This window comes from Alosa alosa, chromosome 2 (assembly GCF_017589495.1).
Source record: "Alosa alosa isolate M-15738 ecotype Scorff River chromosome 2, AALO_Geno_1.1, whole genome shotgun sequence".
In the NCBI taxonomy this organism is placed as follows: Eukaryota; Metazoa; Chordata; class Actinopteri; order Clupeiformes; family Clupeidae; genus Alosa; species Alosa alosa.
The window spans coordinates 17247958-17261205 of record NC_063190.1 but is presented as its reverse complement, the minus strand read 5'-3'; the positions used below and the strand labels follow the sequence as shown (position 1 = coordinate 17261205).

Here is a 13248-nt window from a genome sequence, read left to right as displayed (position 1 = left end):
GACAATAAGCAAGGTAATAAGCAATGAGTAGGCCTATTTTTTTTGTTTAGCTAGGTGGTCTGTGAGGGTTTTTTTTAACACTGATGTAATATCTCTTATCAAGGGCCTTCAAGATCACTCCACTGGATCACTGGACCATTATTTACATCAGCATGGACAACATGTAGCCTACCACTGAATAGAAAATACATCTCCTTCCCTCCTATATTTGTTCTTTAAAATGTGTTTCTTAGGTCTATTGTATTCTAGTCTTTGAACACCATTATTGTAGACTTCTCCCCTGTCCTGTCTGATAAATTTAAAATTGCATTTTTAAATATTATTCCCTAATGCTGGGATATGTGAACTTTAATAAATAATTGTATTCATTAGGCTTACGTTTTTATCCAAATCAACTTAGACATCAATTCTTACCAGAGCCAGTTTCTCAGAGCAAGTTGGGGATAGGTGCCTTGTGGCAGCTGAGAAACAAAATCACAACTTTTCTGGCTATTGCATATGGTGCACACATTGTAGTTAAATATACAACTAGGAAAAATAGCAATCGTCATACAGTTTCTCATTGCATAGTTTATTCATTGAACAACTGGAACTCTGGTCACCGTCTGTCAACACTGAAATTGTTGACTATACTGCATTGAACTTGCAGAAAACAACACTAGATCAAGCCAAAACCATAATTGCTTTATTTCAGCGCTGCATTCATAGCTTCTTTGAAGGTGTCATACATTCTTGTCCCTAGGGGGAGTTTCAAAGTACAGTCGGCATTGCCCCTGCCAACAGACTATCCCGTCCAGAAGACCACCAGGTCTTTCAATGTCTCTAAAGAAACTGTAAGAATTAAAAGACAATATCAGAAAATACTTTTAGTAGTAGTTCGTTTGTTATACAATGCTAGCCTGGTTAGCGCTTCGGACTTGTAACCGGAGGGTTGCCGGTTTGAGTCCCGACCAGTAGGCACAGCTGAAGTGCCCTTGACCAGGCACCTAACCCCTCACTGTTCCCCGAGCGCCGCTGTTGTTGCAGGCAGCTCACTGTGCCTGGATTAGTGTGTGCTTCACCTCACTGTGTGCTGAGTGTGTTTCACTAATTCACGGATTGGGATACATGCATAGACCAAATTTCCCTCAAGGGATCAAAAGAGTATATATACTTATACTATATACTTATAATACCACAAGAAAATAATATATATATTATATTAATATAATAAAGATCTTAGGAAATATTTGTCATACCACTTACAACGTATTGTCTGAGGTAGGCACGGCAACGTATTGTCTGAGGTAGGCTGCGACACGGCAGTCTTCCATTTCATCTTCGTCAACCTCCGCCTCATCTGGTCAAACCTCTCTTTTCAAAATCATCTGCAACAAAAACAGTGTGCCCTGTTTGGAATACTATTGTGCACTGTACCATAGTCATGATGTACTTTATTCTGTCAGTTGTTTTCCTCCATTTACAAATTTACCTTTGCAAAAAGAATGTGAGAGGATGTGTCATGCTTGCCATGTTTAAATTGCCATGCTTGAACATTAATACCTTAGGATCCATCAGAGATGAGACACCTTGTGGGAACAGAACTCTAGCCAGTTCTGGCCGTTCTGTGATCATTGGGAGCACCCCAGTATCCTGTAGCCCTCTTTTAAGGCCTGCTTTTCCCCGCCTGCCTATGACCTGTTAAACGATCATAACAACAATATTTTAACCTTATGAAGAACACCTTCCCTCCTTCCCCCAACATTCTAAATCCCATATTGCTATGAAGCATAATTATGTTATACACCACTTGGAAGCTTGGACACTTGGGAATCCATACATCATAACCTTTTTCATGTCATCTGTATAGTGCTTTTGATTTTATTCATTTTGAGTAGGCCTAAACTGTTCGCCAAAGGCCATCATCTCTGGCCCCAGGTTGATAAAAACAAAAGCAAGCTCTGATTTAGCCTAGTCTACTGTATGACTTCAACGAGGTGATCAGTTTCGTTCTGCTTACAGTATCTCACTGCCACTGCAACGCCTTTGAATGCACTCCACTGCCCTGTTTACAAATGCTACAGTGGACTTAAACTGCCACCTTGTGGCGATAAGTTGTAATACATTTCACACAGCTGAAAACGCGAAAGAAGTGGCCACTTCTGAATGGGACCCACTGTATGTGGTAACAGTCAATATTTTTTTTCAAATGTGCTTCATAAACATACAATCCTGCACTGTGAAAACAAAAAACATCTTAATTATACATTTCCCTTCACCCAAATACAATAATGAAGGTGAAAGGAAGTTATTAAGCCTTAATGGTGCTTCCTAAAGGGGGTATTGTCAAACCTGCTACTAAAATTACAGCATGAAGAAAGTCAAGGACACGCATGCCAGCTTCCACTCATCCCAGTATTAGATGACTGGTCTTAAATGAAAATGTATTGGCTGTGTTATTTCTTTTTTGTGGGATGTCCAATTTATATGTAGAAATGCACATTTGCAAAGGTGACTTAGTACGCTGGTCGTGAAAAGAGGCTCTCCTTTGATTTTGCACTGCCAATGTGTCTCTTGTGAGAAAAATAGTGAGGATTACTGGTGTAGGTCCATGATTTATTTTATAATTAATTAATGATTATAAGCATGAGGCTCTGCCGTCTCCTCTTTTGTTTTAAATATATATAAATCAACACTTAATACTATGTTTACAGTACAAAACAACTGTATTCTGGTATCTAATAGTTTGTGAGGGGAAAATATGTAAAACTGTCAGTGAAGTTTATTTTAGCAGGACAGCAGGACTCAGTGGCACCTTCTGAAAGTATTCTGAAAACAGGGGTAATGTTTGTACTTATTTTGCACAAAAAACAAACAGACTTTGCTTACCTCTTCTGGAAATGGCATGTGAGTACTCAGTGAACTAGGCTCAACTCACTGGTACAGAGGAACTCTAAATAGTCCAGGTCCAGAGGCTGCCTTTGAAGAGCCTGTTCCAGTCTGGTTTTCAGCCTCTCTAATAACCTGCCAGTGTAGAGAGTAACTATACATTTATCATAGATAATGATCTATCACTGACAGGAACCAACAAAAACGTTTGAAAATAAACTGACTTTTTAAGATAGAATAGTAGTGATTTCTCTTTAACTTTTACAAAATATAAAACATACACATCCGAGGATGTTGTTTTAAGTAGGAATACTGCCGTCAACAAGTTCAAAAGGTATGCTTTTTGAAACTCACATCGGGCGGCTTACCTATTTTCATAGACAGTAAAATATATTTTATGACCCACCTGTGCTTCAGAAGTAGGCAGCAACTGGGGATCCATAAGAAACTGCTTACACAGAAGAAATAGATACATAGACAGATTAATATGATTGTCTACCAATGCCCAGCACTGTATTTCTGTATTATTTATTTTGTACCTTATGATCAGTCATGAAGAACCATCAGAAAATGCCAACATAGCCTAGCTGATGTTGACACCAGTTGGTATGTTTTGTCACACATATCAATGGATACTTATTATTAACTTATAACTAACTCCAGAGCAATCTGTTGAGCATCAAACCTACTACGGTTTTTCTGCAGTAAAAAGTTTCTGTTGCCTACTATAAGAGTTCGTCAAGTCCAAAGTAGCACCTCACAATCTGGAGGTAGACCTGGCATACGAGGCCTAATGGTTAGCACACCTCTTGATAATAATGCTAGCCGCCTGCCTCTTTTTGCTGAGCCTACCTTATGACCGACTGACAAACTCCCTTAAAACTTTGACCGCATTTGTTACAAACTTGAAACAAAATGTCTTCAAAAGTATGTTGAGTGTTGTTATTTATTTCCATCCACACACTACATTTCCGTTAGCACTTGTATGCTGCTTAAACTGACAGACTGATTGAGTGGGATTTGGCTAACTAGCGGTAGCTTGCTATATTTAATAGTTATTTGTCTGTTGCCCACATTAGTTGCCATTGATTGATCTCACCTCGTTGCCCCGTATATCAGGTACACTGGCTGTTTTAACAAGGAATAGTGGACATAGAACATGTCTGTGGTGTAGGCTACCAACATACCTCAAGGAATACAGGAAACTAGCGTGCTCCAAACGTAGACTCCAGGTTTGGTTGCACCCACAGACAACGACGGCGCTGCTCCTGATCTGTGATTGGTTAGTGAACTGAGATTCATGGTTGGCTAGCCAAACCTGAGGATCGCCATTGGCTATTCAACAGGAAGCGCCAGAACAGTCTCAAAATGATTTGTATACTTGTAGAAAATACTTGTGCAAGCAGCAGAAATTTGTAATGGCAGAATAGTTTCGTAATTGAAAGACAGCAACTGTGGAATATTTCATACCTGTGGAATATATTTGTAAGTGAACGATATATGAGTAATACTTAAAATTGTTCGTGTTATTTTTTTGTTAAATCACAAATCATTTTTACAGTTACAAATCCTGTTACACACACACACAATCCATATGAGACACTTTTCATCCCAAAGGTGGTGCAAAAGTCTGTACACCTGTAGAAAAGATTTGTAACTGTAGAGCAGCTTTTTGTGCGTAGAATATTGATGTGTAATTGTAGAATATATTTGTAATTGTAAAATATTTTTAACTGTAGGATGATTTGTAGCTGTAAAACCGATCCGTACCCCTAGAATAGATTTGTAAGTGTAGCGCATATTTGTGATATTGACAATTACTTGTACAGATCATTTTTACAGTTACAAATAATTTCTACAGTTTCAAAACGTGATACAGACGTACAAAACTTTTGAGTCTAATATTCTTCCATAGCCTAGAGGATACCTGTTCACAAATGTAAATGCGAATAATTTGTGATATAATGAAAAGAGCCTATTTGCATAGCACTTTATCTCTCCACTCCCACACTGCACAGCCCATTACATGTAGCCTTGCAACCTAAGATAAGGCTACTTTATGAAAAATTTGGAGAGTTTTTTATTTTATTTTTTTTAAGCCTGGTGTAGTCAGTAGTCTTATATATTGTGTTTTCTCGGATTTCGTCAATTTATCTGTTGTATCCTACGATTCAGGCAAATATGCCGACCCTGCTAGGACGCTCTGTTCTCATTTCAGCAGATGGGCGTGACGTAGGGTGCGTTTCAAGCGCTTGCGTGACTGTGAGTATGTGACGCACCTTCTCCTACTCCTCCCTTTGTCCACTGTGCAGCAGAATCTTGTTCAGGAGAGCTTCATAAGGAGTTTACAATTCAGAGGTATGTTGAAATTTAATACAAAGAGTTGCGATTCTGTTCTCCTTTAAGACTTTTCTTTCTCCGTGTCAGCCGTGAATCGGTCAAACACTTAAATCTCGTGCTGTCACGCATGCATTCAGTTGCAGTTTGCCTAAGCAGCAAAAGATGCTGATGGACATGGTGCAGCACTGCAGTGGGATATCCTCGCTCCATCAGTTAGCCACACGAGTGAGGCCTGGTTTGTTAGCAAGCTAGCTAATGCCAAATGCTCACATTCAACGAGGACTCCATAGATGCAGCTGCATACATAAAATGTCACGACATTAAATTGTTTAAAAACAGAACAGCAGGGAAGCTTTATCGGTGAACTCTGGGAGTCATTTTAGTGTTGGTCACAATAGCTACATAGCTAGCAAGATAGCCCACAGGTATTTGCAAAACTTCAAATAAATGTTTCATCAATTCCAACGTAGCTAGCAACAACGGATTTGATTAATGTAGCTGAATATCAAGACAAAATTGTCACAAGTGTATTTGTTCGGAAATGGACAAGAACACCGGGTGCGAGATGCGAAGCCCCCTTATGTTTCCGCATTGGCTGTACATGCAGGTAGTCACGTCAGTCAGGTCAGGGACTATGCTAGCTAGATAGCTAGAATTCCTAGAACGTTAGCTGTCGAGCTAAAGCGAGCATTAGTTAACGTGATGTTGATGCAGCCACTCCCTAACAGTGATGATGGTGCCTGGAGTCAGGCAATACATTCGTAAAAGCCAACACGTCAGTGTATGATATTGTATCTCTTTTGCGAACACATTTGTCTCACTCATTCTTTATTAGCAGTCACATTGACTGAAAAAAGGGAGCCTTCTAGTCACAAACCATAACCAACAAGTCCTTCTCGTCCGACTTGTTAAAGATCCTCCTCCGTACTTTTAGTGAAAGCACGCGGAATGTTTCTGTGTTGAAATAGGCCACACCTTTACAACCTTCATATATTCCGCTCCCTGTAATCCTTTGGTCAACAATGCCCTTGACTGTAGTGACATGTGAATAAGTCATGCTGTGATCCAAGATGGCAAAGCACCATCACCTTTAAGCACTGTAATTCATTTACTTCCTAAACTTGCCTTTACTTAGGTCATAAAAATGAAAGTACCATCAGTACAAGGGCATTGATGACCTTGCATGTTCTATGCCATGTGACAATTTAATTCGAACCAGTCATTTTATGGCAAACCAAGGACATTTTGTCTGATCATGTAGCCTATTCTCCATGTCACACAGGGCTTGGTCTCAATCTCCATGGGGGACCTTGTTAATTCCTGCCCCATTTAACCATGTGGTAATGGTGTCTGCTAGTCCCTCACTATAGATTGTGCTAATGACTGTAGTGAAGACAATATATCTGGTAGCAGCCAGCCAGTGCAGTTGGAGGAAGACAGTGTAATTTGATCTTGAACAGCCATATATGGGAAACATTATACAAACTTTGGCTTGTAAAATTGCTTTGAAACTTATTTCTGTCCATGTTTATATGCTCTTCATTTGAACAAACGTCATCATAAGGTCTTCATATCTCTCTTCACACCAACACTTGATAGTGTAGCTTCCCAGCGTTTTTGCTGCAGTCTTACCGACAACAGTTTGACTAATGACAATGTCCGATTCCCCATCACAGATCATGGCTGTACCCCCAACATACGTCGACCTTGGCAAACCAGCCAGGGATGTCTTCACCAAGGGTTATGGTAAGAATCAAACTGATTGATTACATTAATCTATTTCAAGACATTGCTGTTTGTTTACTATGATAACTTCTGATGAGCTGAAAATGTATTGGCATTAAATAGCATATCCCAGCTCTTTAGGATTTCCTGGGGCACGTTGACCCCAAAGGCCAAGCCTGAGCTGTGGGAATTCCAAATCAATAGTCAGTGAATGGAGCTGGACCGCTGTCATTGTCCTCAGCTCGTCCCTCAGTTGGGCTTTAAGCTTCCTGGGGGAGGGGTGTGTGCGTTCATGTAGTACTGTGTGTGTGTGTGTGTGTGTGTGTGTGTGTGTGTGTGTGTGTGTGTGTGTGTGTGTGTGTGTATTTGGATGATGTAATCTTGGTATTGGACTCTCTCCAGATTTGTGTGATTATTTGCTTAGTGTTTCTATTTCTAGTTCAGTTGTGGCAAAGTGGAATTCATACCTGTCGTTCTGATTATTATTTACTGATTGTTTGACAGTTGATTATTGACTGTTAGATTACACCTTAAATATTAAGCATGAATCTTAAAAACAGGTCAAATAATAATAATAATCAATGAATAGCTGTGAAAAGGGAGAAGCATGAACAAAGTTTGAAGAGGTTTTAAGTAGCAGTAAACTGTCAAATCTATGGTCTCAACTCATTACAATGTACTGTCCTAGGTTTTGGCCTGATCAAGCTGGACTTGAAAACAAAGTCAGAAAATGGATTAGTAAGTTAAGATTTCTGTTCTAAGATTTTTGGTTGTGAATCATGGTGGGAGGGATGGAGGGTGCTGCACAGATGTGACTGATGTTAAATAGGATTTACATTTCACAGATAAGTTGTTTCACTGTAGTGTACATTAAACTTCATCTCACCCTTGCTGTAAACCAGTTTTTGAATGGTAACCAATCACAGTTTGGTAACAACCTGATCAGCAATTATTAGTTTGATTTGATTGAGATGAATCAGCAATAGGGGTACAATTACTGTGTTGCTATCACTATATGTTAAGCACAGTTTTGAAGGTTTTCCCCAAAATGCAGAATGCACCTTCTAAAACAAATAAACTGAGAGCAGAATATGTAAATATAAAATGCCATTATACAATTACACAAAGTCTCTTAGAATCAAAGCAAATTTACTACCGTCACTACTAGTCAGCAGTTTTTGAAATAATAATGAAGATGCCCAGTATTGGGTGTATAGTGTAAAGACACCTGAAGACATTGACTAATGCCCAGTTTATCATTTTATCACTGTGCAGTAAGGATGCTGTGTCCTGTTCACTCCTCCACTCTTCACATTGCTGTGTAGTATTCTTACTGTAGTGCTCTGACTGACATGACTTGGCCATTTGCAGGAATTCACCAGCACAGGCTCTGCCAACACAGAGACCAGCAAAGTGGCGGGCACCCTGGAGACCAAGTACAAATGGTCGGAGCACGGTCTGACCTTCACCGAGAAGTGGAATACCGACAACACCCTGGGCACTGAGATCACACTGGAGGACCAGGTGAGGCGCCATCTTTGTTACGCTTTCAACTCTACCTGCTTTGTGTCCTGTCTGCAAGTCTGGGCAAAGAAAGAGCAAAGTTCCATGAATATATATATTTTTTCTTTGTCTTCTTAGCTGGCTAAAGGTCTGAAGTTGACATTTGATTCATCTTTCTCGCCAAACACTGGGTAAGTCAAGCAAAGTTTCTCTTGCAATACTATGGATGCACCCCTATGCAATGCCTTCCCACCAAAGATCCCACCTCATATGATTGAATCTTTCACAATAGGGCCGTGCAATTTATCAAACAAATCTACTAATGGTCAAGTATGACTTGGCAATGATTATGGAAACAACATAACCAAAATAAAATGATTAATTTGCTGCAATCCGTTTTGCAACAATGCTTTCATTTTGTCTTGAGTTTTAAATCCAGCACATTTCTTTGCTTTACAATGCTATCTGTGGTATACATTATCTTTTTTTAATTGTTTCTTTTTCATTGTTTTTTAGTTGAATTAAATTGTATTCAGTTTAATTAGTTCAGTTTAATCTACTGTTAACTTTTGCAAATGGCAGAAAATGGGCAATGTTTCCAAAATCATTGAGTAATCGTGTTGTTAAATAGTTTTGATCTCAATATTGACTAAAATTATTATAATTATGATTTTTGCCATAATCGAGGAGCCCTACTTCATCAAGATCTGTTTGATTCAGTTCGTCTAGATTTTAAATAACCTGGAACGTTTTAGGAACAGTGCCTATTTCAGTACACATATCATGGGTCTAAAATTCTCTGTCTGTATTTCAGCAAGAAGAGTGGAAAGATCAAGACTGGCTATAAACGAGAGCACATCAATCTGGGCTGTGATGTGGATTATGACATCAATGGCACCGCCGTCCATGGGGCTGCGGTCGTGGGGTACGAGGGATGGTTGGCCGGCTACCAGATGACCTTCGAAGCTGGCAAGAACAGGGTCACCCAGAGCAACTTTGCTGTCGGTTACAAGACTGATGAGTTCCAGCTGCACACCAATGTGTAAGTATACTCGCAGGCCTGTACTTTTGGCAGGTCTGTTGAACTATAGATAGTTGTTGAAAACATCTGAACGGCACAAATAAATGCCTCATTAGATTTTGGCTCCTGTGAGTGTGCCAATTTTCTAATGCCCTGTCCTGGAAAAGTATGGGGGTGAGGAGAGGGAAGGAAATGAATGAAGCCGAAATTCCAGTTAGGATGTTAATGCAAACAAGATGATTTCATTCAGGTCGGAATCATTAAACAATTGTCTATCTATATCATAACCACTGACTAAACATATTAAATAAAAGGACTGATAAAGTCAAGTACTGATAAGATTGGCTGTCCTCCACACACTTGCAAACTGTTGCAGCAGTTCATTAAGAATAGAAGTACAGTACCCTCCAGAATTATTGGCACCTTTGGTAATGTTGACTAAAAACAGGCATAATAAAAAATAATCTTTTGATGATTCATTGTACTCTCACAATGAAAACAACAAGGAAAAATCCACCCTTGAAGGGAAGAAAATTTATTCCGAGGAAAAAGAAAATCTCATAAAGAAATAAATATTTTTAACGAAAACACGTTGCTCACAATTATTAGTGCCAATAATTCTGGAGGCTACTGTATATTGGAATAGAAGTATGATAAGGAGTTGTTTTGATGGTGATGGAGACAAGCTACAATTAATGTTTGGTATCTTTAACATCCTTACAATGCTTCAAAGGTTCAGTATGCCTGTACAAACAAAAATGAACGATCTTATTTGCAACAGTGTATGTAATGAAATATTTGAGATTGTTGGTGAATATTTGAGTCTGCTACCGAAGACTGCTAGTGCTACTACACTGTTTGTAGTGCTCAGGAGAGGTCATTAATGATAACATAAACAGTGTCCTTTGCTGTCCGTCTGGGCGGTGTGTGATAGTAGTTATTTATGACGTCATTTATTTCGGGGTGATGGGATTTGTCAAGGGCTTTGTTGGCGAGGAGAGAATAAGCTACTGTTGTTTATTCCTGCCCGTGTTGTATGGCCGCCTATTTCTTTTGCAAGATCAGTTAAGATGCCTTAAATGGCTTCAGCCTCCTCAATCTCTTGCAAATCCAACTTGCATTGGATTACTTACAACATTACTTTTTATTCTACCAGGATGACTTTGCCCAGATATCCAGCACACATTGAGTTGAACAATGTAATTTCATACGGCCTAGGTAAACCGTCTGTTTCACTTGGAATTGTATCTTTTTTCCCTGACTCATTTTTTTTTTATCTCTTTCAGAAATGACGGCACTGAATTTGGTGGGTCTATTTACCAGAAGGTGAATGATCAGCTCGAGACAGCTGTCAATCTGGCCTGGACTGCCGGAAATAGCAACACACGCTTTGGCATCGCCGCCAAGTATCAGATCGATTCCGACGCCTCATTCTCGGTATGAGCAGCACAGTGCTACCACTCTCACTGTCTGAGAAAATCCTTTAACACAGCGGGCAAGTTTCCCATGCTTGGATTAAGCCTAGCCCTAGAGTAAACACCTTTATTTTTAATGGCTCTTTCAGTCTTGGACTAGGCTTAATCAGTGTATGGAAAACAGGCCTAGAGTGACTGCCTGATGATGTTTTTTTTTTATATATATAGCATCACAATTCTAATGCTACACTGACTTATGATACGGTGAAGGAAATCTGACTTTGCCCATGCGTGCGGGAATGCTTGATATTGCACTATGTAACATTTTTGATCGGGTAGGATCATTACCCTTATAGTCGGTTTTTGACTAACTTGGTATACAGTCTTAGCGCTCATTGGAGTTGAATGTTGACGCCAAGGGGCATATATATGAATTCTTCCATTGTGCTCTGTTAAGAACTTGAGTTTGATTTGTATTAATTTGTTCTGAGAGTTAGGGTAAAAGATCACAATGAATGCTTCACAAGTTCTGATTTTTTTCTTTTCTAGGCCAAAGTGAACAATTCTAGCCTTGTTGGTCTTGGATATACCCAAACTCTTAAGCCAGGTAAGAACGCTAAATGAGAAAGTAAACATGTAACTATGTAAGAGATCCTGCATGTGGTTATTTTTCATTATTTACTGTTGTAGGGTTGTCAATCTGCTGCATTCTCTCTGCTACCTGCTAATGTATTATTTTTATTTTTATTTTTTTGCTGTAGGGATCAAGCTTACCCTGTCGGCTCTTTTGGATGGAAAGAACATCAACGCTGGCGGCCACAAGCTTGGTCTGGGTCTGGAGTTTGAGGCATAGAGAGCCATCTCAAAGCTCTGAATATTTCGTTGAATCTACCCTCACAACCTTGTGTTTCTCTTAGATGTGCTACGGATGAGTTGAGGTGTTACAATGTCAAATCATCCAACAGTTGATTCTTCACTGTTGGATTTCAGATGATAGGTTATACTGGACTTCAAGACACAAGTTTATGAAAAGGGAAACATTGCATATTTAAGAACTTTGAAAGGTAGGCCTCACAAGAACATTTAAGTAAAGTAGTTATTGTAATGTTTCAGAATGAAAATGCATATTTCTTTTGCTATCATCATGTGAGTAAACATTTAACTTATTGACCGTTAAGTACCAGAACAATCTGGGCAAATTATTTCAGTCAGATTTCAAACCACAATTTCAGCTTTTCTGGGAGAAAACATGTCCACAAGGTTGGACCTATATAGTTTGTCAAAGAGACACTGACCTTGGTTGAACAACATTCCTTTACCACTGAAATATTCCTGGTATGGGAATATTTATATTGACAAACAAAACCTTCGAGATAGAAGGGAGCAGTCTGTTTACAGATCATACTGGATGGGTTAGTTGTCCTTCACTTATGCAGAAGCAGTAGGCCTATGAGGCACTGAACCTTGGTGTTTGTCAGTTAGTGTTTTGTCTCACTCGTCTTTGTGAATCAGATGTGAACTGATTTTCTTTTGTTATTCTTATACCTTAATCATGTTACCGATATTCTTGTGTACTTTAACCTGCCTGTAACACTGAAGGCAAGATTCTTGCAACTCTCTTGTCCCTGAACAGTAAAGGAAGACACCTATGCTAAAAACTAGTCAATCCCAAATGCCATTGGGCTGAAATGAATACATTTGAAATGAAAATGTAATCTTCCAGTTTTGAAGTAGGATCAGAACACTTACGTTATGTACTTGACATTCTTGTTGCCCCCTAAAAGAAGTAAAGTATTTGAACCTAAACTCTGCTTAAGTCTCAGTAAATATTTATTTGTATGATAAGATAGAAAGTGATGTTCTTAGACTATTCTTAATGCGTATTTGAGAGTATAGATAGTAAGATGCAGTTTATTAGCAATTTGTGAAGGTTAAGCAAACTTGGAAGTATGTTATGAATCCCTGATCTATGTGATTTCTTAGTTGGACCAGTGATTTCAAAATTAATGCAAAGTCTACGCCCCTTGCGATGCTAGGATTGGAAAGTTTCCCAATTGTTAGAGGCCAGACTTCCTTTCACAAAGTGAAAGGAAGTAGTGAGTGGTTAAAGCAGGCTACAAAGTTTTCATATCCTTTCAAATTTACGACATTTTGTTAAGCTTTAGAGCTTTTCAAAAAACCTTGGAGTGAGATTTGGTGGGGCCAACCAAAATGTTGCCGCGTACACAGCTGTTTGTTTGGCTCATTCAGCATCATTACTGTACAGCAAAAAAATGATCAGTGGTTCTCAGTGTTGGGATGAGGGTCCTAGAGTTAATTTAACATTAAGGTACCAAAGAGATCTACTAGGACCACTGAAATTCTAAAGAATGAGAA

General features: G+C 39.1%; 1 protein-coding gene and 2 long non-coding RNA genes across 3 annotated transcripts; 1 reads left to right on the top strand and 2 right to left on the bottom strand.

Moving 5' to 3' along the window:
- Positions 1 to 555: 555 nt before the first annotated feature.
- Positions 556 to 1663, bottom strand: LOC125291269. The gene is made up of 3 exons (XR_007192957.1): positions 1543 to 1663; positions 1246 to 1367; positions 556 to 831 (listed from the first exon to the last, which is right to left on the bottom strand). It is a non-coding gene; the product is annotated as an uncharacterized LOC125291269 (long non-coding RNA).
- Positions 1664 to 2797: 1134 nt separating this feature from the next.
- Positions 2798 to 4135, bottom strand: LOC125288579. Its single transcript, XR_007192504.1, has 3 exons — positions 4056 to 4135; positions 3275 to 3316; positions 2798 to 3003 (listed from the first exon to the last, which is right to left on the bottom strand). It is a non-coding gene; the product is annotated as an uncharacterized LOC125288579 (long non-coding RNA).
- Positions 4136 to 5075: 940 nt separating this feature from the next.
- Positions 5076 to 12683, top strand: vdac1 (voltage-dependent anion channel 1). Its single transcript, XM_048235043.1, has 9 exons — positions 5076 to 5226; positions 6885 to 6954; positions 7622 to 7671; positions 8305 to 8457; positions 8575 to 8627; positions 9251 to 9478; positions 10744 to 10894; positions 11422 to 11479; positions 11634 to 12683. Exons 2-9 carry the CDS (start codon positions 6888 to 6890, stop codon positions 11723 to 11725), a joined length of 852 nt encoding a protein of 283 aa, XP_048091000.1. The 5' UTR covers positions 5076 to 5226; positions 6885 to 6887; the 3' UTR covers positions 11726 to 12683.
- The last annotated feature ends 565 nt before the right edge of the window (positions 12684 to 13248 follow it).

Bases quoted from the DNA above. Each gene is read 5' to 3' on its own strand.
- vdac1 (XM_048235043.1), top strand. From the start codon at position 6,888: ATGGCTGTACCCCCAACATACGTCGACCTTGGCAAACCAGCCAGGGAT. The intron at 8,458-8,574 runs GTGAGGCGCCAT...TTGTCTTCTTAG, and splicing joins AGATCACACTGGAGGACCAG to CTGGCTAAAGGTCTGAAGTT. The intron at 11,480-11,633 runs GTAAGAACGCTA...TTTTTGCTGTAG, and splicing joins TACCCAAACTCTTAAGCCAG to GGATCAAGCTTACCCTGTCG.